Source organism: Salvelinus fontinalis, unplaced genomic scaffold (assembly GCF_029448725.1).
Source record: "Salvelinus fontinalis isolate EN_2023a unplaced genomic scaffold, ASM2944872v1 scaffold_0467, whole genome shotgun sequence".
NCBI classification, from domain to species: Eukaryota; Metazoa; Chordata; class Actinopteri; order Salmoniformes; family Salmonidae; genus Salvelinus; species Salvelinus fontinalis.
The window spans coordinates 118,306-145,650 of record NW_026600676.1 but is presented as its reverse complement, the minus strand read 5'-3'; the positions used below and the strand labels follow the sequence as shown (position 1 = coordinate 145,650).

Sequence of the window (27,345 nt, the reverse complement as noted above, 5' to 3'; positions counted from 1 at the left end):
TATACATAAATACTCATAAACGTGACTAAAAAATACAGGGTGGACAGGGATTGATAGACAATTTAATTCTTAATACAATTGCGTTATTACATTTTTTAATTTATCCTTACTTTTCAATACAGTTTGCGCCAAGCGAAGCTACGTCAAAAAACATGGCGTCCTAAGCCACTAAAATGTTTCGACAGAAACACGATTTATCATAATAAAAATGTCCTACCTTGAGCTGTTCTTCCATCAGTATCTTGGGCAAAGGATCCTTTCTTGGGAGAAATCGTCTTTTGGTGGAAAGCTGTCCTCTTGCCATGTGGAAATGTCAACTGCGTTCGGGATGAACTGAAAAGCGTGCCCAACTTTTCACATCGTTGCAAAAATAAATGTCCCAAAATCGCACTAAACGGATATAAATTGCTATAAAACGCTTTAAATTAACTACCTTATGATGTTTTTAACTCCTATAACGAGTGAAAAGATGACCGGAGAAATATAACAGGCTAAACTAACGCTTGGAACAGGTGCGCGCCGGTGTCTTCTTGGCTCATGACGCAGCTCCCAAAGAATGACTAGCTTCAGGGTTTTTTCATTTGTAGGGCCTGTGAACGCGCAATCGACCCCGTTGGAATCGTCATCACGTAAAGGCATCCAGGGGAAGACGTAAGAAGTGTCCGTATAGTCATAGCAACGACAGTGCCCTTTTAAATGACTTCAGAACAGTGGCCAACATTTCTCAAATCTGACTCCATGTCAGGGAAATTGCTGTAGAATGGGCTCTGTTCCACTTAGAGACAAAATTTCAACTCCTATAGAAACTATAGACTGTTTTCTATCCAATAATAATAATAATATGCATATTGTACGATCAAGGATTTTGTGGGAAGCCGTTTAAAAAATTAGCCAAATTAGCATAAGTAGTCTAAACAGCGCCCCCATCCCCAACAGGTTAAAGAGAGACATCGCATTTTGGAAATCTCAATTCTGGATAGGAAATGGGCTGTAAAAATAGTTCTGTTCAACTTAGAGAAATAATTCAAACGTTTTTAGAAACTATAGACTGTTTTCTATCCAATAGTAGTAAATATATGCATATTGGAAGATCAAAAATTTCTTAAGAGGCCGTTTGAAAATGTGCGCATATTTTCCAGTTTTTTCAATATTCACCCTGCAGCCATAAGATTAAACCATAATAAAAACTTAAAACACGTAGTTACATTCTAGCTGTGGGTCTAGTTCTGACATTATGTGTATGACCTTAATTAGTGCTGAAAATCCACTTTTTCCGGGCGTTGCTACGGGGTCCCTGAATGAGCTATTAGACAGAAACTTTAGGATCCGTCTCTATGGGTCGAAGTGGTTTCAATGCACCTAGTCTTGTGACTCTGGGACTTTTCTAAATGTTGCAATTTTCGCGATGGTCAAGATGAATTGAAGTTTTTGCAAATGTACGAGGCTGTTTCTCGGTCTGAGAACCTTCTAGAGCCACATAACTCACCACGCACTATAGACTTGAGCTCTAAAACAGGTTTCTAAAGTTTCAGAGCTCTAGGTCTGACGGTTCTTTGATATTTTGAACGAAGGTACCTATTGCAGGCTCTGTGTGTCTATAAGCCTCACACTGTGTCACTCCCCATTGACTGTGTATGTGTTTGAGTTCAGAAAATCACAGAAATTACGTAGAGCTCCGAAACCCGCCTTAACCTGATGAGGACAGAGGGCGCTGTTTTCACTTTGGGGGAAAAACGTGCCCAATTTAAACGGTCTCGTACTCAATTCTTGCTCGTACAATATGCATATTATTATCACTATTGGATAGAAAACACTCTCAAGTTTCTAAAACCGTTTGAATTTTGTCTGTGAGTAAAACAGAACTTATTTGGCAGCACACTTTCTGACCAGGAAGTGGAAAGTCTGAAAATTATGCTCTGTTCAAGGGCCTGCCTATAAATGGGCATGATACGTATGAGTATACATGCACGTCATACACCTTCCCCTAGATGTCAAGAGGAAGTGAGAGAAGAAATGAAGTGTTTATCTTGGTCTGAGGTGGAATATATCCTCTTGGCACGACGAGTCATCCATTTCCTGTTTTCTGGAGAGCGCGCAGATGGACCTGGAATTGCCTACTGAAAAGCCGTCGTTATAGGCGACTACTATCTCCGGCTTTGATTTTATTTGATACATGTCACAATATCATCGTAAAGTATGTTTTTTCAATATAGTTTTATTAGATTTTTTAAATTTATTCGGGACGTTAGGCGTGTTGCGTTGTGTGCCTTTGTTCAGAAAGGAGAGCTTCGCGCCACTTGGCCAGTGTGCTTGCTAATTCAAGAGGGAAAAACGATGTTCTAAATCCAAACAACGACTGTTCTGGACAAAGGACCCCTTGTCCAACATTCTGATGGAAGATCACCAAAAGTAAGAAAAATTTTATGATGCTATTTCATATATCTGTCGAACTGTATACTAGTAGTTTTGCGCCCAGGTTTTGGCCACTCTCTCGCTATAACATAAGCCTTATGTTGTAATGAAGATATTTTTTGAATTCTAACACTGCGATTGCATTAAGAACTGATGGATCTATCATTTCCTATACAACATGTATTTTTTTGTAATGTTTATGAATAGCTATTTGGTCAGAATAGGTGAGAGTCTAATAGAAATATCTGCACATTCTGGGAAAAGGAAGCTACGTTAGCATAATGGATAACCACTGATTTCAGCTCTAAATATGCACATTTTCGAACAAAACATAAGTGTATGTATAACCTGATGTTATAGGACTGTCATCTGAGGAAGGTTTGTGAAGGTTAGTGAAAATTAATATCTTTTGCTGGTTTATTCGCTAATGCTAATGTGCCTATTGCTATCGCTAACGTGCCTTGATGAATGAATGCGGTTGTGTGGTAGGCTATTGTAGTAAGCTAATATAATGCTATATTGTGTTTTCGCTGTAAAACACTTAAAAAATCTGAAATATTGGCTGGATTCACAAGATGCTTCTCTTTCATTTGCTGTACACGATGCATTTTTCAGAAATGTTTTATGATGAGTATTTAGGTATTCCACGTTGGTCTCTATAATTACTCTGGCTGCTTCGGTGTTATTTTTGACGGTAGCTGTGATGGTAGCTGCAATGTAAAACTGATTTATACATCACGTTTCACGTCACTTCCTGTTGAATCTGCAGACGTGTTGCTGTGCATTTTGTTGCTGTGCGTTTTGCTGCCAACTTTACTTTACTTTGCTAGCTGACAACTTTACGTTTTTTGTTTTGTTTTTGTTTTTAATTACCGTTTATATTTTTAGTTTTTCCATCGCAACTTTTTTCCCTCATTCAACTTTTTCACTCCGGACGCATTATCTGGACATGGTTCGTCAACACCTTCAACAGCCGAAGCTAAGTAGTAACATTAACATGATGTCTTCTAATTGCAGTCGCTGTACTCATAATATACAGGAGAACGATCGCCTTACGGCGAGAATAGCTGTGCTACAAGCCCAGCTTCAGACGCAATCGTTAGGCAAGGGTAATTTCAGTGTAGGAAAGGAAGAAACAGCGTCTGTGCCACCAGTAAGTACAGATAGTAACGTTAGTATAAATCCCCCCCGCACAGTCCCCGCAGCCGGACAACTTTCTCATGGCTTCTGGAGGGAAATGCTGTTGGAATGCTCAACCGGTGTCGCTCATTCAGCCGACAGAAACTTTCAACCGGTTTTCCCCATTATGTAGCGAGTCGGAGTCTGAGTCTGAGTCTTCTCTTGTCTCTACTCCTCCCGTTACGGGGTCTGAGACGCCGAAGGCTCCCACCATTAGCTCTGACAAATTGAAAACCCTAGTCATTGGCGACTCCATTACCCGCAGTATTAGACTTAAAACGAATCACCCAGCGATCATACACTGTTTACCAGGGGGCAGGGCTACCGACGTTAAGGCTAATCTAAAGATGGTGCTGGCTAAAGCTAAATCTGGCGAGTGTAGAGAGTATAGAGATATTGTTATCCACGTCGGCACCAACGATGTTAGGATGAAACAGTCAGAGGTCACCAAGTGCAACATAGCTTCAGCGTGTAAATCAGCTAGAAAGATGTGTCGGCATCGAGTAATTGTCTCAGACTCGGTCTCAACCTTTAAGTCTTTACTGAAGACTTATCTCTTCAGTAGGTCATATGATTGAGTGTAGTCTGGCCCAGGAGTGTGAAGGTGAACGGAAAGGCTCTGGAGCAACAAACCGCCCTTGCTGTCTCTGCCAGGCCGGTTCCCCTCTCTCCACTGGGATTCTCTGCCTCTAACCCTGTTACAGGGGCTGAGTCACTGGCTTGCTGGTGCTCTTTCATGCCGTCCCTAGGAGGGGTGCGTCACTTGAGTGGGTTGAGTTACTGATGTGACCAGCCAACATGTCCGATTTTTAAAATGTTATACAGCGAAAACAGCACGTATATTTATGTTAGCTCACCACCAAATACAAAAAAAGGACAGACATTTTTCACAGCACAGGTAGCATGCACAAAGCCAGCCTAACTAACCAAGAACCAACCAAACTAACCAACAAACAACTTCATCAGATGACAGTCTTATAACATGTTATACAATAAATCTATGTTTTGACGAAAAATGTGCATATTTCAGGTATAAATCATAGTTTACATTGCAGCTACAATCAGAAATTGCACCGAAAGCAGCCATAATAATTACAGACAACAACGTCAAATACCTAATTACTCATCATAAAACATTTCTGAAAAATACATAGTGTACAGCAAATGAAAGACAGGCATCTTGTGATTCCAGCCAATATTTCCGATTTATTAAGTGTTTTACAGCGAAAACACAATATAGCGTTATATTAGCTTACCACAATAGCCAGAAAGACAAGCCATTTCCCAGCAGTAAAAGTTAGCGATCGTAACAAACCAGTAAAAGATATATAATTTTTGACTAACCTTGATATTCTTCATCAGATGACAGTCCTATAACATCAGGTTATACATACACTTATGTTTTGTTCGAAAATGTGCATATTTAGAGCTGAAATCAGTGGTTATACATGTTGCTATCGTAGCTACTTTTTCCACAACGTCTAAACAGCAACGATATTTTTCTGACACTTTTTCTGACACACATATTCTGACCAAATAGCTATTCATAAACATAACTAAAAAATACATGTTGTATAGGAAATGATAGATCCATTAGTTCTTAATGAAATCGCAGTGTTAGAATTCTAAAAAATAACTTCATTACGACATCCAGCTTCGGTATAGCTAGAGTACCCCAAAGTTGGGCGTCGGCGACTAGTTCACATGTACGACAGATATATGAAATAGCATCATAAAATGTTTCTTACTTTTGCTGATCTTCCATCAGAATGTTGGACAAGGTGTCCTTTGTCAAGAACAATCTTTGTTTGGATTTAGAACGTCCATTTTCCCTCTTGAATTAGCAAGCACACTAGCCAAGTGGCGCGAATCTCTCCATGTCAACAAACGGAAGAGAACGGAACACGGCAAAACTCCCGAAAAAATTTCAATAATCTGATGAAACTATATTGAAAAAACATACTTTACGATGATATGGTCACATGTATCAAATAAAATCAAAGCCGGAGATATTAGTCGCCTATAACGGCAGCTAAACAGAAGGCAAATCCAAGTCCCTCTTCGCGCTCTCCAGAAAACAAGAAATGGGGGACACGTCATACAAAGAGCTTGTATTCCACTTCAGACCAAGATAAACACTAAATTTCTTCTCTCATCGCCTCTTGACATCCAGGGGAAGGTCTATGAAGTGCACGTATACTAAAACGTATCATGCCCATTTATAGGCAGGAAGTAGAACAGAGCCTCGATTTCAGACTTTCCACTTCCTGGTCAGGAAGTTTGTGCCAAATGAGTTCTGTTTTACTCACAGATATAATTCAAACGGTTTTAGAAACTAGAGAGTGTTTTCTATCCAATAGTAATAATAATATGCATATTGTACGAGCAAGAATTGAGTACGAGGCCGTTTGAAATGGGCACCTTTTATCTGGCTACTCAATACTGCCCCTGCAGCCCAAACAGGTTAAGCTCTGGCCCAAACACTAGGCCCTGGAGCTGTTGTCAGAGGACAAACACTAGGCCCTGGAGCTGTTGTCAGAGGACAGACTAGGATCCCCCAGCCACATCATAATTCACACGGACACAAATGAACCTGAGGGCCAAGCAGGAAAGGGTGGCAACAGCATTCAAGTGCGTGATTAAAAAAGCTTCTTTCACTTTCCCCAACAAACAAGTGGTTATCTCCACCCTGCTACTACAACAATACTTTCACCCTGCCATCATACAGTGGGTGAATGCAAGCATTTCACGGGACGCTGCCTCAAAACCTAATGTCTACCTGGCCCACCACTCCACCCTGGACTAGAACAGCCTTTACAACCTGGTCCACCTCTACAAGGCAGAAACACCCACTTTTGCCAGGACCCTGAAGGACGTCAACCTCAACCATAGCCACATCATGTCACACAGGGGCAACAGAGCAACGGACACCCCGCCCAGACCTGCAAGACCCCCTCCTGAATGACATGTACCTAGAAAACTCAGGCAAAGAGGACCTAAACCCAGATCACAGCATCCCCATTCACACCCCAACAAGCTAAGACCACCCCAAGTAAACCCTGGCCACACTCTATATAGCCTCCCCCCCCCCCCATATTAGACCTGTGCCCTTCCTGTCCACCCCATGCCCCCCCCCCCCCATGCCCCCCGCCTCTGCGACAAGGACCTCAACAGGCCTTTGGCCTAAAGAGCAGGAACCCAGACTTCATAAAATAAATTGGAAATACAGACATTGTATTCCTACAAGAAACATGGTATAAAGCAGATGGACCCACTGGTTACAGAGAGCTGGTAGTCCCATCCACCAAACTACCAGGTGTGAAACCTGCTATAGAGGAGGTGGAGCCACTGGTTGCCCTCTAGGTTACAGAGAGCTGGTAGTCCCATCCACCAATCCATAAATAAGCCAATCCATAAAATGAGTCAAAACAGGAACATTTTGCATCTGGCAAGAAATTAATAAGGAAATTATGTCAACCGAGACAAATGTCCTCCTGTGTGATACCTACATCCCCCCCCAATTGAATCTCCATACTTTAATGATGGCAGATTCTCCATCCTAAAGGGGGAGATCAACCATTTTCTAACCCAGGGACATGTTCTTAGAGGGAGCATACTTACATTCACACAGGTCACCGGATAGGACAGGAGAAGTACTCCAGATACAACAGACTGACCCTAGCCCCCCGACACATAAACTACTGCAGCATAAATACTGGAGGCTGAGACAGGAGGGGTCGGGATACACTGTGGCCCTGTCCGACAATACCCCCGGATACGGCCAACCAGGCAGGATATAACCCCACCCACTTTGCCAAAGCACAGCCCCCACACCACTAGAGGGATATCTTCAAAGCACCACCTTACTACACTGAGACAAGGCCGAGTATAGCACACGAAGATCTCAGCAACGGTACGAATCAGAGGGGGGCGCCAACCTGGAAAGGAAGATCACGCCAGTGACTCAACCCACTCAAGTGACACACCCCTCCTAGGGACGGCATGGAAGAACACCAGTAAGCCAGTGACTCAGCCCCTGTAATAGGGTTAGAGGCAGAGAATCCCAGTGGACAGAGGGGAACCGGCCAGGCAGAGACAGCAAGGGCGGTTCGTTGCTCCAGAGCCTTTACGCTCACCTTCACACCCCTGGGCCAGACTACACTCAATCATAGGACCTACTGAGGAGATGAGTCTTCAATAAAGACTTAAAGGTCGAGTCCGAGTCTCTCACATGGGTAGGCAGACCATTCCATTAAAAAATTGGAGCTCTTTAGGAGAAAGCCCTGCCTCCAGCTGTTTGTTTAGAAATTCTAGGTACAGTAAGGAGGCCTGCGTCTTGTGACCGTAGTGTACGTGTAAGTATGTACGGCAGGACCAAATCGGAAAGATAGGAAGGAGCAAGCCCATGTAATGCTTTGTAGGTTAGCAGTAAAACCTTGAAATCAGGAAGCCGGTTTAGAGAGGCTAGAACTGGAGTAATATGATCAAATTACACACAGGACTCCCCAGACACACCCCTTAATACTGGTGAAGGAAGGGAGGAATTACAAACAGGACTCCCCAGACACACCCCTTAATACTGGTGAAGGAAGGGAGGAATTACACACAGGACTCCCCAGACACACCCCTTAATACTGATGAAGGAAGGGAAGAATTACAAACAGGACTCCCCAGACACACCCCTTAATACTGGTGAAGGAAGGGAAGAATTACAAACAGGACTCCTCAGACACACCCCTTGAGAAGAGTAATGCTCTAATCCGAGCCAGGTCTTATGCAAATGATCAACATGCAAGTTACAGTAAGTCATTTGCCTTTTTTCCAGTAAGAAGCATGTGACACGCAGACTCTCACACAGAGCTGTTGTCACACACTTTCACACTTCTGTACTTCGTGACACCATACAGTCTCTGATAAACAGGGAGATGTTAGAGTAGTGATGCAGTTAGTTTCTGTCCACTTGTTTTGATGTAGATAGAGAATGAGAAAGAGGAAAGGAGAAGAAGTGAGAGTAAATGTGAACCGTAGGCCCTCTCTGAAAAAAGATAGAGACATCTCTGAATAACTATTATCTCTGGTGTCCATGTCAAACAGGAGACAGCAGTTATTCTTTGTGACTGCACCGTCTTGCATTGAGTTCTCTACTGTTCATCCTGCTGCTGGTGTCAACATCACATCAGAGTCTCAGTTTAAACCACTGCTTAAAGTTTAACAGGAAGTGGACCCCCTGAGTTTCAAATGGTGTGAATGCCATCACCACTGAAAACCCTCTGAGACAGATGCAGACATACATTTTAACACATGTCTCTGAATAACTCTTCTCACAGAACAGCATAGATGAAAATAACTATACATGGCCATCGATGGCGTGCAAGACGAAATGTGTTAAACTACTAAGAGTATGAAGCACAAAAACTAAACTAATATAAACGAATTATACAAACTAATCTACACTGGTAAAATAAACTAATGTAAACTAAATATACAAACTAATATAGAGTGTCGTAAACTAAACTAATATAAACTAATCTACACTGTGGTAAACTAAACTAATATAAACTAAATATACAAACTAATCTACACTGTAGTAAACTAAACTAATATAAACTAAATATACAAACTAATCTACACTGTAGTAAACTAAACTAATATAAACTAAATATACAAACTAATCTACACTGTTTTAAACAAACATGGTTCTCAGAAAATAAGTCTGGAGTCACATGGTGGTGGTTAGTGTCGTCCTATTGGTTAGACAGTTTCCCCTTTATGACAGTTAAAACTGTCTCTGACATTAGACTGAGTCACACAGAGGCTCCAGCGGTGCAGCGAACAGACACAAACCTACAACTGAGATAACAGCAGACATTACAACAGTAGAAGTTACAACAGTAGAAGATACAACAGTAGAAGTTACAGCATTAGAAGATACAACAGTAGAAGTTACAACAGTAGAAGTTACAACAGTAGAAGATACAAGAGTAGAAGATACAACAGTAGAAGTTACAACAGTAGAAGTTACAACAGTAGAAGTTACAACAGTAGAAGATACAACAGTAGAAGTTACAACATTAGAAGTTACAGCATTAGAAGATACAACAGTAGAAGTTACAACAGTAGAAGTTACAACAGTAGAAGATACAACAGTAGAAGTTACAGCATTAGAAGATACAACAGTAGAAGTTACAACAGTAGAAGTTACAACAGTAGAAGATACAAGAGTAGAAGATACAACAGTAGAAGTTACAACAGTAGAAGTTACAACAGTAGAAGTTACAACAGCAGACATTACAACAGTAGAAGTTACAACAGTAGAAGTTACAACAGTAGAAGTTACAACAGTAGAAGTTACAACAGTAGAAGATACAACAGTAGAAGTTACAACAGTAGAAGATACAACAGTAGAAGTTACAACAGTAGAAGATACAACAGTAGAAGATACAACAGTAGAAGTTACAACAGTAGAAGTTACGATTTGAAGACGAAGAACCTAATTAAATAAATACCATGGATATTGATGATAGTATATATGCCAATCAAAGACCCGTCGTGCCCCGCAGGAAGGATGGAGCGGGTGATCAACATTCAGGTAACAGTTTATCCTGTTATAATGCTTGACGCTGACACACACTCACATCCTGACACACACACACACACACACACACACACACACACACACACACACACACACACACACACACACACACACACACACACACACACACACACACACACACACACACACACACACACTTACACCCCAACACACACACACACACACACACACACACCCCAACAAGCAAAACTTTTATGCACTACTGTAACTTTCCTACACTAACTCTACAAACACGCTCAACAAATACAGACACTGACACCACACACACACACACACGACATGTGCCCACACACACATAAATACAGACATTTTTCATTTACATAAATATTCACACCCCTCAGTCAATACATGTTAGAATCACCTTTGGCAGCGATTACAGCTGTGAGTCTCTGGGTAAGTCTCTAAGAGTCATTACAGCGGTGAGTCTCTGGGTAAGTCTCTAAGAGTCATTACAGCTGTGAGTCTCTGGGTAAGTCTCTAAGAGTCATTACAGTGGTGAGTCTCTGGGTAAGTCTCTAAGAGTCATTACAGCTGTGAGTCTCTGGGTAAGTCTCTAAGAGTCATTACAGCTGTGAGTCTCTGGGTAAGTCTCTAAGAGTCATTACAGCTGTGAGTCTCTGGGTAAGTCTCTAAGAGTCATTACAGCTGTGAGTCTCTGGGTAAGTATCTAAGAGTCATTACAGCTGTGAGTCTCTGGGTAAGTCTCTAAGAGTCATTACAGCTGTGAGTCTCTGGGTAAGTCTCTAAGAGTCATTACAGCTGTGAGTCTCTGGGTAAGTCTCTAAGAGTCATTACAGCGGTGAGTCTCTGGGTAAGTCTCTAAGAGTCATTACAGCTGTGAGTCTCTGGGTAAGTCTCTAAGAGCGTTGTACACCTGGATTGTACAATATTTGCCCATTATTCTTTTCAAAATTCTTCAAGCTCTGTCAAGTTGGTTGTTGATCATTGCTTGGCAACCATTTTGAAGTCTTACCATAGACGTTCAAGCAGATTTAAATCACAACTGTAACTCTGCAAACTCCAGTGTAGATTTGGCCTTGTGTTGTAGGTTGTCTGGTGGAAAGCAGACTGAACCAGGTTTTCTTCTAGGATTTTTCCTGTGCTGATCTCCATTCTATGATTTTTTTTTATCCTGAAAAACTCCCCAGTCCTTAACAATTACAAGCATAACGATAACATGATGCAGCCACCACTATGATCTAACATATTGAGAGAAGTACTCAGTAATGTGTTGTGTTGGATTTGCCCCCATGTATTCAGTACAAAAAGTGAATTGCATTGCCACATTTTTTTGCAGTATTACTTTAGCGCCTTGTTGCAAACCAGATTTCTGTTTTGGAATATTTTTTATTCTGCACAAGCTTCCTTTCTTTCACTCTGTCAAGTAGTTTAGTGGAGTAAATACAATGTTAAAAAAATACATGTTTCCTGATCTTTCTAATATCTCTCAGATAGAGGACAGACACTTCAGAACTTCCTTTTGATATTTCTGGGGACTTTCTGTTATTCAATGTAGTGAATCTGTTATTCAATGTGTTTCTATTGGCTAATATCAGTGATGACTATCTGTTGATCCATGTGTTTCTATTGGCTAATAGCAGTAATGACTATCTGTTGATCCATGTGTTTCTATTGGCTAATAGCAGCAATGACTATCTGTTGATTCATGTGTTTCTATTGGCTAATAGCAGCAATGACTATCTGTTGATCCATGTGTTTCTATTGGCTAATAGCAGTAATGACTATCTGTTGTTCCATGTGTTTCTATTGGCAAATAGCAGTAATGCCAAATTCAATGCTTCATGGAATCATTTTTTTCACATTTTTTTAATACTTTAATGGGTTTTAAAGTTCTAAATGAAATAGCTAAATAATCCTTGGTATCTTAAAACAATTCAATATGTTGTATGTTGGCTCAGACCCTCCCACAGTTTAGACCGGGCTTAGACTCTAGAGGGTTAAACACTATAATTGGCTCAGACCCTCCCCCAGTTTAGACAGGGCTTAGACTCTAGAGGGTTAAACACTATAATTGGCTCAGACCCTCCCCCAGTTTAGACAGGGCTTAGACTCTAGAGGTTAAACACTATAATTGGCTCAGACCCTCCCCCAGTTTAGACAGGGCTTAGACTCTAGAGGGTTAAACACTATAATTGACTCAGACCCTCCCCCAGTTTAGACAGGGCTTAGACTCTAGAGGGTTAAACACTATAATTGACTCAGACCCTCCCCCAGTTTAGACAGGGCTTAGACTCTAGAGGTTAAACACTATAATTGACTCAGACCCTCCCCCAGTTTAGACAGGGCTTAGACTCTAGAGTGTTAAACACTATAATTGCACACAGACCCTCCCCCAGTTTAGACAGGGCTTAGACTCTAGAGGGTTAAACACTATAATTGGCTCAGACCCTCCCCCAGTTTAGACAGGGCTTAGACTCTAGAGGGTTAAACACTATAATTGGCTCAGACCCTCCCCCAGTTTAGACAGGGCTTAGACTCTAGAGGTTAAACACTATAATTGGCTCAGACCCTCCCCCAGTTTAGACAGGGCTTAGACTCTAGAGGGTTAAACACTATAATTGACTCAGACCCTCCCCCAGTTTAGACAGGGCTTAGACTCTAGAGGGTTAAACACTATAATTGACTCAGACCCTCCCCCAGTTTAGACAGGGCTTAGACTCTAGAGGTTAAACACTATAATTGACTCAGACCCTCCCCCAGTTTAGACAGGGCTTAGACTCTAGAGTGTTAAACACTATAATTGCACACAGACCCTCCCCCAGTTTAGACAGGGCTTAGACTCTAGAGGGTTAAACACTATAATTGGCTCAGACCCTCCCCCAGTTTAGACAGGGCTTAGACTCTAGAGGGTTAAACACTATAATTGGCTCAGACCCTCCCCCAGTTTAGACAGGGCTTAGACTCTAGAGGGTTAAACACTATAATTGACTCAGACCCTCCCCCAGTTTAGACAGGGCTTAGACTCTAGAGGTTAAACACTATAATTGACTCAGACCCTCCCCCAGTTTAGACAGGGCTTAGACTCTAGAGGTTAAACACTATAATTGACTCAGACCCTCCCCCAGTTTAGACAGGGCTTAGACTCTAGAGGGTTAAACACTATAATTGACTCAGACCCTCCCCCAGTTTAGACAGGGCTTTTCTCATTGTATAAGCACGATTTGTGCCGCTAAATATGCACATTTTCGAACAAACTCTATATGCATTGTGTAATATGATGTTACAGGACTGTCATCTGAAGAATTCTGAGAAGGTTAGTGAAAAAATTTATATATTTTGGTGGTGATAACGTTATCGCTCTTTTTGCCTTGAATCAATGCTGGGGTGATGTTTGCACATGTGGTATGCTAATATAACAAAATATTGTGTTTTCACTGTAAAACGCTTAGAAAATCTGAAATATTGTCTGGATTCACAAGATCTGTGTCTTTCATTTGCTGTACGCTGTGTATTTTTCAGAAACGTTTTATGATGAGTATTTAGTTATTCCACATTGGTCTCTATAATTGCTCTGGCTGCTTCGGTGCTATTTTTGACGGTAGCTGTGATGGTAGCTGCAATGTAAAACTGATTTATACCTCAAATATGCACATTTTTCGAACAAAACATAGATTTATTGTATAACATGTTATAAGACTGTCATCTGATGAAGTTGTTTGTTGGTTAGTTTGGTTGGTTCTTGGTTAGTTAGGTTGGCTTTGTGCATGCTACCTGTGCTGTGAAAAATGTCTGTCCTTCTTTGTATTTGGTGGTGAGCTAACATAAATATACGTGCTGTTTTCGCTGTAAAACATTTAAAAAATCGGACATGTTGACTGGATTCACAAGATGTGTATCTTTCATTTGCTGTATTGGACTTGTTAATGTGTGAAAGTTAAATATTTCGAAAAAATATGTTTTGAATTTCGCTCTCTGCCTTTTCAGTGGAATGTGGGAGGAGTTCCGCTAGCGGAACGCCTGGGCTAGACAGGTTGACTCGTACCCCTACACGTCAGCTTGGTCCTGGTACTCCCTGTACATAGCTACCTCTATTGGCTCATACCCCTTCACGTCAGCTTGGTCCTGGTACTCCCTGTACATAGCTACCTCTATTACCTCGTACCCCTACACATCAGCTTGGTCCTGGTACTCCCTGTACATAGCTACCTCTATTACCTCGTACCCCTACACATCAGCTTGGTCCTGGTATTCCCTGTACATAGCTACCTCTATTACCTCGTACCCCTTCACATCAGCTTGGTCCTGATATTCCCTGTACATAGCTACCTCTATTACCTCGTACCCCTACACATCAGCTTGGTCCTGGTACTCCCTGTACATAGCTACCTCTATTACCTCGTACCCCTTCACATCAGCTTGGTCCTGGTACTCCCTGTACATAGCTACCTCTATTGGCTCATACCCCTTCACGTCAGCTTGGTCCTGGTACTCCCTGTACATAGCTACCTCTATTACCTCGTACCCCTACACGTCAGCTTGGTCCTGGTACTCCCTGTACATAGCTACCTCTATTACCTCGTACCCCTACACGTCAGCTTGGTCCTGATACTCCCTGTACATAGCTACCTCTATTACCTCGTACCCCTACACGTCAGCTTGGTCCTGGTACTCCCTTTACATAGCTACCTCTATTACCTCGTACCCCTACACGTCAGCTTGGTCCTGGTACTCCCTGTACATAGCTACCTCTATTACCTCGTACCCCTACACGTCATCTTGGTCCTGGTACTCTCTGTACATAGCTACCTCTATTACCTCGTACCCCTACACGTCAGCTTGGTCCTGGTACTCCCTGTACATAGCTACCTCTATTACCTCGTACCCCTACACGTCAGCTTGGTCCTGGTTCTCCCTGTACATAGCTACCTCAATTACCTCGTACCCCTTCACGTCAGCTTGGTCCTGGTACTCCCTGTACATAGCTACCTCAATTACCTCGTACCCCTACACGTCAGCTTGGTCCTGGTTCTCCCTGTACATAGCTACCTCTATTACCTCGTACCCCTACACGTCAGCTTGGTCCTGGTACTCCCTGTACATAGCTACCTCTATTACCTCGTACCCCTACACGTCAGCTTGGTCCTGGTGCTACCTCTATTGCCTCGTACCCCTACGCGTCAGCTTGGTCCTGGTACTCCCTGTACATAGCTACCTCTATTACCTCGTACCCCTACACGTCAGCTTGGTCCTGGTTCTCCCTGTACATAGCTACCTCAATTGCCTCGTACCCCTACGCGTCAGCTTGGTCCTGGTACTCCCTGTACATAGCTACCTCTATTACCTCGTACCCCTACACGTCAGCTTGGTCCTGGTACTCCCTGTACATAGCTACCTCAATTACCTCGTACCCCTTCACATCAGCTTGGTCCTGGTGCTACCTCTATTGCCTCGTACCCCTTCACATCAGCTTGGTCCTGGTACTCCATGTACATAGCTACCTCAATTACCTCGTACCCCTTCACATCAGCTTGGTCCTGATACTCCCTGTACATGGCTACCTCTATTACCTCGTACCCCTTCACATCAGCTTGGTCCTGATACTCCCTGTACATAGCTACCTCTATTACCTCCCACCCCTTCACATCAGCTTGGTCCTGATATTCCCTGTACATAGCTACCTCAATTACCTCGTACCCCTACACGTCAGCTTGGTCCTGGTACTCCCTGTACATAGCTACCTCAATCACCTCTTACCCCTACACGTCAGCTTGGTCCTGGTACTCCTAGTACATAGCTACCTCAATTACCTCATACCCCTACACGTCAGCTTGGTCCTGGTACTCCCTGTACATAGCTACCTCTATTACCTCGTACCCCTACACGTCAGCTTGGTCCTGGTGCTCCCTCTATTGCCTCGTACCCCTACACGTCGGCTTGGTCCTGGTACTCCCTGTACATAGCTACCTCTATTACCTCGTACCCCTACACGTCAGCTTCGTCCTGGGACTTCCTGTACATAGCTACCTCAATTACCTCGTACCCCTACACGTCAGCTTGGTCCTGGTGCTCCCTCTATTGCCTCGTACCCCTACACGTCAGCTTGGTCCTGGTACTCCCTGTACATAGCTACCTCAATTACCTCGTACCCCTACACATCGGCTTGGTACTGGTACTCCCTGTACGTACAGTGCATTCAGAAAGTATTCACACCCCTTGACTTTTCCACATTTTGTTACGTTACAGCCTTATTCTAAAATGTATTTAATACACATTTTTCCTTATCAATCCACACACAAAACCCCATAATGACAAAGCAAAAACAGGTTTATAGACCTTTTTAGTCTACCTGTGGTAAAGTCAATTGATTCAACATCATTTAGAAAGGCTCACACCTGTCTACATAAGGTCCCACAGTTGACAGTGCATATCAGAGCAAAAACCAAACCATGATGTCAAAGGAATTGTCCTTAGTGCCCCGAGACAGGACTGTGTTGAGGCACAGATCTGGGGAAGGGTACCACAACATTTCTGCAGCATTGAAGGTCCTGAAGAACAAAGTGGCACCCATCATTCTGAAATGGAAGAAGTATGGAACCACCAATACTCTTCCTAGAGCTGGCCACTTGGCCAAACTGAGCAATCGGGGGAGAAGGGCCTTGGTCAGGGAGGTGCCCAAGAACCCAATGGTCACTCTGACAGAGCTCTAGAGTTCCTCCATGGAGATGGGAGAACCTTCCAGAAGGACAACCATCTCTGCAGCATTCCACCAATCAGGCCTTTATGGTAGAGTGGCCAGACGGAAGCCACTCCTCAGTAAAAGGCACATGTCAGCCCGCTTGGAGTTTGCAAAAAAGGCACCTAAAGACTCTCAGACCATGAGAAACAAGATTCTCTGGTCTGATGAAACCAAGATTGAGCTCAGTGACAAAGTCCAAAGCTATGTGTGACCAGGGCCGACTGGGTATGTGAAGAGGGTGAAGCAGACCGGAAGTGGGTTTAGTGGAGGTTGTGTTCTGGGCACAGACCGAGCAGGCTGAGACAAACTCCCACACATCTCTCTCTATAGTGGGCCACCAACAGCACTGACGCAGAAAGGTGAGGGTCCGGTTCATACCAGGGTGACAGGTGAGGCGGGTAGAATGGGCCCACTGAAGAACATCAGAGAGAACAGAATCGGGAACAAATAGAGCCGGGTCAAGATGGTTCTGCTGAGCCTGGCGGATACAGGACTCGATCTCCCAGCGGACGGCGGCAACAATGCAGGTGGATGGCACAATGGAATCTGCTTCGGAACCAGTGTTGGTGGCGGTGAACTGGCAGGAGGGCGTCAGGTATTCCTAGAACCGGGGCGCTAAAGTGTGAAATTGAATCTACCGAAGAACAAGGCCCATCTGGCTTGCTGGGAGTTCAGGCGTTTGGCGGTCTGGATGTAGGACAGGTTTTTGTGGTCTGTCCACATGATTATGGGGAGTGCAGATCCCTCTAGCCAGTGACACCAATCCTCAAGAGGCAGCTTAACTGCCAGGAGTTCCTGATTACCGATGTCAAAATTATTCTCTGCAGTTGGGAGCTGGAAAAGAATGCACATTTTTGGAGCTCTTCTGATCAGAGGGGGAACAGCACCTCCCCCAGTGTCGGAGGCGTCCACCTCCATGATGAACTATAGTTCTGGGTCTGGCTGAGTAAGGAGTGGAGGTGAAGCTTGTTTGAGTTCCAGGAACGCTGCCTCTGTCTCAGGGGTCCAGTGGAACGGAGTGGAGGGGGAGGTGAGGGTGATGAGAGGTGCTGCCAGACGGCTGTAGTTGCGGATGAAACGTCTGTAAAAATTGGCAAACCCCAGGAAATACTGTAGCTGCTTCAGGTTAGAGGGCGCAGGCAACTCTGTGACTGCCATGACTTGGTGGGGTCCAATAATAACCCAGGAAAGACACAGAGGAAGCATGGAACTCACATTTCTCAGCTTTGACAAAAAGCATATTCTCCCACAGCCGTTGGAAAACTTGGAGAAAGTGTTGCTGGTGAGCCTCAGGGTCCTTGGAAAAAATCTGAATGTCATCGAAATAGACAATAACGAAGCGACCAATCACATCCCTCAGCACGTCATTGACCAGGTTCTGGAAAACAGCAGGGGCGTTAGTAAGAACAAAAGGCATGAACAAATACTCAAAGTGGCCAAGTGGTGTGTTAAACGCAGTTTTCCACTTGTCCCCCTCTCTGATACGGGCAAGGTGGTAGGCATTCTGGAGGTCGAGTTTGGTGAACACCGTGACACCATGGAGGGGGGCAAAAGCAGAACTGATGAGTGGCAAAGGAAACTCTTTCTTCACTGTGATGTTATTTAGCCCACGGAAGTCTATGCACGGCCTCAGAAAACACCAGCACCCACCTGAGAGGAAGAAGGCCTGATAAGTCCTGAAACCAGGGAATACTGGATGTACCTCTCCATGGCCTGCTGCTCGGGGCGAGAGAGGTTATACAACCGGCTACAGGGAAGAGGAGCGCTAGAATGGAGGTCGATGGTGCAGTCGTACGGCCGATGAGGCGGCAGCTACAGGGCGTGGTTCTTGCTGAACACAGGAGCTAGATCGTGACACTCTGGAGGAACTGATGACAGGTCCGGAGGTTCTGGAATGGACTGGGGCAAAGACAAGGCAGGGGCAGAATGTAGACAATTCTAGTGACAAAATTAACTCCAAGTGGTTACCCTTCCAGCGGTCCAGTCGATCTGAGGGTTGTGCAACTTTAACCATGGATGGCCAAGAACCGGGGGAGAGTGAGGACAGTTGATTATGTGGAAACTGATCCTTTCCTGGTGTTCTCCAGAGAGATGCAGGTCCTCTCCCAGACACGGGCAAGGAGCTGTCCTTTCCTGGTGTTCTCCAGAGAGATGCAGGATGACAGGGACGGTCCTCTCCCAGACACGGGCGAGGAGCTGTCCGTTGAGAGCGTTGGCATCGAGGGGTGAATCGAGTGGAACAGAGTCCAACTGGGTAACGACACCAGGGTCCAGGAAACTCTCGCCTGAGTCGATAAGAGCAGGCAGAGGAAAAGCCTGATTCTGCCACACGAGGGCGCCGTCAAGCAGGGGTCTGGGGGGGAGATGGGCAGGCGATTTGGCTCAACAGTATATCCCCCACTACTGCCGATCCACCACTTTTACTGGACGCAGGGAACAAGTGGAGACAAAGTGACCAACCGGGCCACAGTATAGGTAGCTCCTAGTGCTGATTCACCGTTGCCTCTCCTCTGGAGAGAGACGGGCTCGGCCGAGCTGCACGGAGGCAGCCAGTCAGGAAGGAAATGTTGACCCGTTCGCTAGCATAAGAGTTGGGCTGTTGCTCGAATAGTGAACATTGTACTAAAAAGGCTCTGTGTGTAGATTGATGAAGACCATTTTTATGGATGAGGAAATAAAACTATTGAATCCATTTCAGAATATGGCGTAACAAAATGTAGAAAAAGTCAAGAGGTCTGAAAACTTTCCAAATGCACTGTAGCCATTTTATTTAGACTTGTTATTCTTCTTTGTTTTTTCACTGTGTATTTATTTCTAGTGTCACTATTTTAAACGTTGTATCTTTAACTCTGCATTGTTGGAAAAGGACCCGTAAATCAGCATTTCACTATTATCATACATCTGTTGTTTACGAAGCAAATGACAAATGACATTTGATTTGGATTGAAATAGGTGTCATTTTGGCTGCATGAACTCTGCAATATGTTTAACCCAATATTCTGTAAGAGGTTCTGGAACTCAAGCAGTAGACAATGTGAGGTGCTGGAACTCAGTTCTGGTGGTCTGTCCCTTGTCAAGCTTGTCTATTTCCCTCAGTGATTCAAACAGCAAACATGTAGACAGCAAATTAAATGCTGATAAAGAGTAAATTCTTATGGTAATAGTTTTTGCTTCAGTGTCTTGTCAGTGTTGGAAGAGATACTCTGGAGCAGCTGCAGTGTGTCTGGGGCTGCTGTGTGTTCTCCTACTGGCTGGGATCACAGGCCTGTTACTCTACCGTGAGTTTGAAATGTTCTCACTCAAACATTCTTCATCATCAGTGGTGTTACGACCAGGGTTCAATTACATATAAATTCCAGTCAATTCAATTCAGAATGTACACCAAATTCCAATTCTACATTTTCCTCATTGAAAAGCATTGAAGAGAATTGGAATTCAATTAGAATTCCAGTGTAGTTCCTGAATTGACTGGAATTGAAATGCAACTGACTCCAACCCTGGTCATGTCTGATTAACTTTTCCACTGTTACCTTGTTCATTGATCATATTATTTCACAGAGAGAAACCAGTTGACCAGCTCCAACACCCTGACCAAAGAGAGGGACCAGCTACAGACAAGCGACAACAACCTGACTGCAGAGAGAGTCCAGCTACAGACTAGCAACAACACCCTGACCAAAGATGAAGACCAGCTACAGACCAGATACAACACCCTGACCAAAGAGAGAGACCAGCTACAGAAAGAGATAAAACGTCTGAAACAATCTACAGTTGAGAAAGGTGAGTCAAATTGTCTAATGACTGTTCTGTTTGACAGTCTCTCTGTATCAGTTCACATGTCACTTACAAACAGGAAATGTAACTTATATTAAATGAACAATGTGATAAACATTCTCCAACTTCCAAACCATCCATTAGTTAGTGTCTTCCTTGAGTGTTTGATTGATACTTAATTCAATGTTGTATTAAAGTGACTAAAGCAGGAAATGTTCAACTTACAGTGTGTCCTCAAGGATGGAAGAAGCTTGGTAGCAGTTGTTACTACGTCTCTACTAAGTACAAATCCTGGAAGGAGAGCAGACAGGACTGCAGAGACAGAGGAGCAGACCTGGTGGTCATCAAGAGCCAAGAACAACAGGTGTGTCAGAGAGAGAGGGTGACAGAGAGAGAGAAAGAGTGAGAGACTGAGAGAGTGAGAGAGTGAGAGAGTGAGATAGTGAGAGAGTGAGAGAGAGAGTGTGTGTGAGTGTGTGAGTGAGACAGAGAGGACTATGTTTTAACAATGTCGTCTCTCCCACAACTGCAGATATTTGTCAATTGGTTATGCGGAGTAAAGAAATATGTCTGGATTGGTCTGACTGACTCTGTTACTGAGAGGACCTGGAAATGGGTGGACGACACACGACTGACCACAACGTAAGACATTCATGAATTATATTTCACTATGATGTCACTGTCTGGAGTAGAAGGTTCAGAGTGGACAGCCTGATTCTGTGTTGTTTCTTCTACTGGTATTGGAACAGTGGACAGCCTGATTCTATGTGTTGTTTCTTCTACTGGTATTGGAACAGTGGACAGCCTGATTCTATGTGTTGTTTCTTCTACTGGTATTGGAACAGTGGACAGCCTGATTCTATGTGTTGTTTCTCCTACAGGTATTGGAACAGTGGACAGCCTGATTCTATGTGTTGTTTCTCCTACAGGTTTTGGAACAGTGGACAGTCTGATTCTGTGTTGTTTCTTCTACAGGTATTGGAACAGTGGACAGCCTGATTCTATGTGTTGTTTCTCCTACAGGTATTGGAACAGTGGACAGCCTGATTCTATGTGTTGTTTCTCCTACAGGTATTGGAACAGTGGACAGCCTGATTCTATGTGTTGTTTCTTCTACTGGTATTGGAACAGTGGACAGCCTGATTCTATGTGTTGTTTCTTCTACAGGTATTGGAACAGTGGACAGCCTGATTCTATGTGTTGTTTCTCCTACAGGTATTGGAAGAGTGGACAGCCTGATTCTATGTGTTGTTTCTCCTACAGGTATTGGAACAGTGGACAGCCTGATTCTATTTGTTGTTTCTCCTACAGGTTTTGGAACAGTGGACAGCCTGATTCTATGTGTTGTTTCTCCTACAGGTATTGGAACAGTGGACAGCCTGATTCTATGTGTTGTTTCTCCTACAGGTTTTGGAACAGTGGACAGCCTGATTATATGTGTTGTTTCTCTTACAGGTATTGGTACAGTGGAGAGCCTAATGGTGGAAGAGCTGAGAACTGTGTGTATTTCTACTCCTGGTCATCAGACACAGGAGAATGGTGGGACTATTACTGTTACTATAAATACAGATGGATCTGTGAGAAATAGGATTCTTCTGGGTCGTCTCTCTGTACTGCTTACTATGATTCTTCTAGACACGGATGCACGCACGCACGCACACATGTACACACACACACACACGCACACACGCACACACACACACACACATGTACACACACACACACACACACAGAAAAATACACAGGCCACACACATTTAATCACATGTAAAAACACACATATTTCTATCAGTGTTCATCTTTTAATAGCAGCTTTCAAGCATTCCCTGTCGGCTAAGATTTTCTGTTATACATTAAATAGATATGATCCTGTAAGGTATATGGTAGATACAGTATGTTACATGGTAGGTACAGTATGTTACATGGTAGATACAGTATGTTACATGGTAGGTACAGTATGTTACATGGTAGATACAGTATGTTAACATGGTAGATACAGTATGTTAACATGGTAGATACAGTATGTTACATGGTAGATACAGTATGTTACATTTTAGATACAGTATGTTACATGGTAGATACAGTATGTTAACATGGTAGATACAGTATGTTAACATGGTAGATACACTATGGTACATGGTAGATACAGTATGTTACATGGTAAATACAGTATGGTACAGGGTAGATACAGTATGTTACATGGTAGATACAGTATGTTACATTTTAGATACAGTATGTTACATGGTAGATATAGTATGTTACATGGCAGATGCAGTATGTTACAATACAGTATGTTACATGGTAGATACAGTATGTTACATGGTAGATACAGTATGTTACAATACAGTATGTTACATGGTAGATACAGTATGTTACATGGTAGATACAGTATGTTACATGGCAGATACAGTATGTTACAATACAGTATGTTACATGGTAGATACAGTATGTTACATGGTAGATACAGTATGTTACATGGTAGATACAGTATGTTACATGGTAGATACAGTATGTTACATGATAGTTACAGTATGTTACATGGTAGATACAGTATGTTACATGGTAGATACAGTATGTTACATGGTAGATACAGTATGTTACATGGTAGATACAGTATGTTACATGGTAGATACAGTATGTTACAATACAGTATGTTACATGGTAGATACAGTATGTTACATGGTAGATACAGTATGTTACATGGTAGTATCTTACATGGTAGATACAGTATGTTACAATACATTATGTTACATGGTAGATACAGCATGTTACAGGGTAGATACAGTATGTTACATTGTAGATACAGTATGTTACATGGTAGATACAGTGTGTTACATGGCAGATACAGTATGTTACATGGTAGATACAGTATGTTACATGGTAGATACAGTATGTTACATGGTAGATACAGTATGTTACATGGCAGATACAGTATGTTACATGGTAGATACAGTATGTTACATTGTAGATACAGTATGTTACATGGTAGATACAGTGTGTTACATGGTAGATACAATATGTTACAGGGTAGATACAGTATGTTACATGGTAGATACAGTATGTTACATGGTAGATACAGTATGTTACATGGTAGATATAGTATGTTACAGGGTAGATACAGTATGTTACATTGTAGTATGTTACATGGTAGATACAGTATGTTACAATACAGTATGTTACATGTTAGATACAGTATGTTACATGGTAGATACAGTATGTTACAGGGTAGATACAGTATGTTACAATGCAGTATGTTGCATGGTAAATACAGTATGTTACATGGTAGATACAGTATGTTACATGGTAGATACAGTATGTTACAATGCAGTATGTTACATGGTAGATACAGTATGTTACATGGCAGATACATTTTGTTACATGGTAGATACAGTATTTTACAGGGCAGATACAGTATGTTACATGGTAGATACAGTATGTTACATGGCAGATGCATTTTGTTACATGGTAGATACAGTATGTTACAGGGTAGATACAGTATGTTACATGGTAGATACAGTATGTTACATGGTAGATACAGTATGTTACATTGTAGATACAGTATGTTACATGGTAGATACAGTGTATTACATGGCAGATACAGTATGTTACATGGTAGATACAGTATGTTACATGGTAGATACAGTATGTTACATGGTAGATACAGTATGTTACATGGCAGATACAGTATGTTACATGGTAGATACAGTATGTTACATTGTAGATACAGTATGTTACATGGTAGATACAGTGTGTTACATGGTAGATACAATATGTTACAGGGTAGATACAGTATGTTACATGGTAGATACAGTATGTTACATGGTAGATACAGTATGTTACATGGTAGATACAGTATGTTACAGGGTAGATACAGTATGTTACATTGTAGTATGTTACATGGTAGATACAGTATGTTACAATACAGTATGTTACATGTTAGATACAGTATGTTACATGGTAGATACAGTATGTTACAGGGTAGATACAGTATGTTACAATGCAGTATGTTGCATTGTAGATACAGTATGTTACATGGTAGATACAGTATGTTACATGGTAGATACAGTATGTTACAATGCAGTATGTTACATGGTAGATACAGTATGTTACATGGTAGATACATTTTGTTACATGGTAGATACAGTATTTTACAGGGCAGATACAGTATGTTACATGGTAGATACAGTATGTTACATGGCAGATGCATTTTGTTACATGGTAGATACAGTATGTTACATGGTAGATACAGTATGTTACATGGTAGATACAGTATGTTACATGGCAGATACATTTTGTTACATGGTAGGTACAGTATGTTATCTGGTAGATACAGTATGTTACAATGCAGTATGTTACATGTTAGATACAGTATGTTACATGGTAGATACAGGGGGCTAGAGATAATTACGTTGTTTGCAAACTATGTGACATGGATTAATGCAAAAATAACATTTGAAAAAGGCAACCTTTTTTAAAATAAATGACGGGAGGGATATTTGTTATAGCTAAATTGTTGAGTTCATGAATGACAGGTTGTCACATGGTAGATATAAATGATTATTGTATATGTGTTATAGCTAAATTGTTGAGGCCCTTAATGACAGGGCCTCACGTTTTACTGCAGCGCGGCTAGTGTTCAACATGTTTAATAACAAAAAGACGATAACATGAACACTGTACAAAATACAAAATAACAAACGTGAAAACCGAAGTCCATTCCTCCTGACATCGCTGATCCTGCTGCTGCTGCTGCTGCTGCTGCTGCTGCTGCCGCTTACCACGCTGCTTGGTCCGAGTTTGGTGGGTGATTCTGTAACAGTTTTCTTCCTGGGATGAAGGAGAGGACCAAAACGCAGCGCGGCTAGTGTTCAACATGTTTAATAAAGAATAAGAACGAGAACGTGAACACTATACAAAATACAAAATAACAAACGTGAAAACCGAGACAGTCCTATCTGGTGCAGAACACAAAGACAGGAAACAATCACCCACAAACAAACAGTGAGAACAGGCAACCTTAATATGGTTCCCAATCAGAGACAATGACAAACACCTGCCTCTGATTAAGAACCATATTAGGCCAAACAACAAACCCAACATAGAAACACAAAACATAGAATGTCCACCCAGCTCACATCCTGACCAACTAAACAAAGACTAAACAAAGGAAATAAGGTGAGGAACGTGACTTTATCCCCCCCCCCCTCCAAGGTGCGGACTCCGGCCGCAAAACCTGAACATATAGGGGAGGGTCTGGGTGGGCATCTGTCCACTTTGGCAGCTCTTATGCTGGACGTGGCCCCCACCCCACCATAGTTAATCCCGCTTCCGTGGCCTCAGAATGGCGACCCTCCAAAATAACCCCACTGTACTGAGGGGCAGCTTCGGACTGAGGGGCAGTTCCGGACTGAGTAGCAATTTCGGCATCGCTGGCGTGACAGGCAGCTCTGGCAGCTCCTGGCTGACTGACGACCCTGGCAGGTCCTGGCTGACTGACGGCTCTGGCAGGTCCTGGCTGGCTGGCGGCTCTGGCAGCTCCTGGCTGGCTGGCGGCTCTGGCAGCTCCTGGCTGGCTGGCGGCTCTGGCAGCTCCTGGCTGGCTGGCGGCTCTGGCAGCTCCTGGCTGACTGACTGCTCTGGCAGCTCCTGGCTGACTGACGACTCTGGCAGATCCTGACTGACGGGCGGCTCTGGCAGCTCCTGTCTGGCGGGCGGCTCTGGCAGCTCCTGACTGGCAGGCGGCTCTGGCGGCTCCTGACTGGCGGACGGCTCTGAAGGCTCAGGACAGACGGGTGGCTTTGAAGGCTCAGGACAGACGGGCTGCTTTGAAGGCTCAGGACAGACGGGCAGCTCAAATGGCGCTGGGCAGACGGGCAGCGCAGACGGCGCTGGGCAGACGGGCAGCGCAGGCGGCGCTGGGCAGACGGACAGCTCAGGCGGCGCTGGGCAGACGGGCAGCGCAGGCGACGCTGGTGGCGCTGGGCAGACAGCAGACTCTGGCCTCTGGAGACGCACAGGAGGCTTGGTGTGTGGTGCCGGAACTGGTGGTTCCGGGCTGGAGACACGCACCACAGGACGAGTGCGTGGAGGAGGAACAGGGCTCTGGAGACGCACAGGAAGCCTGGTGCGTGGTGTTAGCACTGGTGGTACTGGGTTGGGGCAAGGAGGTGGCACCAGATATACCGGACCGTGAAGGCGTACAGGAACTCTAAGCACCGATCCTGCCCAACCTTACCTGGTTTAATGCTCCCCGTAGCCAGGCCAGTGCGGCGAGGTGGAATAGCCCGCACTGGGCTGTGCTGGCGAACCGGGGACACCATGCGTAAGGCTGGTGCCATATACACCAGCCCGAGGAGACGCACTGGAGACCAGACACGTTGAGCCGGCTTCATGGCACCTGGCTCGATGCCCACTCTAGCCTGACCAATACGTGGAGCTGGAATGTACCGCACCGGGCTAAGCACACGTACAGGAGACACCGTGCGCTTTTCCGCATAACACCGTGTCTGCCCGAACTCTCGCTCTCCACGGTAAGCACGGGGAGTTGGCGCAGGTCTCCTACCTGACTTCGCCACACTCCCCTTTAGCCCCCGCCCCCCAAGACATTTTTGGGGCTGACTCTCAGGCTTCCAGCCTCGCTTCCGTGCTGCCTCCACATACCAAGGCCT

General features: G+C 43.7%; 1 protein-coding gene across 1 annotated transcript; it reads left to right on the top strand.

Moving 5' to 3' along the window:
* The first annotated feature begins 9,487 nt into the window (after positions 1 to 9,487).
* Positions 9,488 to 22,268, top strand: LOC129846179 (CD209 antigen-like protein C). The gene is made up of 6 exons (XM_055914142.1): positions 9,488 to 10,180; positions 20,081 to 20,182; positions 20,463 to 20,684; positions 20,906 to 21,042; positions 21,211 to 21,320; positions 22,134 to 22,268. The coding sequence occupies exons 1-6, from the start codon at positions 10,099 to 10,101 to the stop codon at positions 22,264 to 22,266; spliced, it is 786 nt and encodes a 261-aa protein (XP_055770117.1). The 5' UTR covers positions 9,488 to 10,098; the 3' UTR covers positions 22,267 to 22,268.
* The last annotated feature ends 5,077 nt before the right edge of the window (positions 22,269 to 27,345 follow it).

What these genes read in the sequence shown, in the direction of transcription:
- LOC129846179 (XM_055914142.1), top strand. Translation starts at nt 10,099, where the DNA reads ATGGATATTGATGATAGTATATATGCCAATCAAAGACCCGTCGTGCCC. An exon ending in AGCGGGTGATCAACATTCAG is followed by an intron (nt 10,181 to 20,080) that starts GTAACAGTTTAT and finishes TTTTTGCTTCAG; the next exon opens with TGTCTTGTCAGTGTTGGAAG. An exon ending in CACAGGCCTGTTACTCTACC is followed by an intron (nt 20,183 to 20,462) that starts GTGAGTTTGAAA and finishes ATTATTTCACAG; the next exon opens with AGAGAAACCAGTTGACCAGC.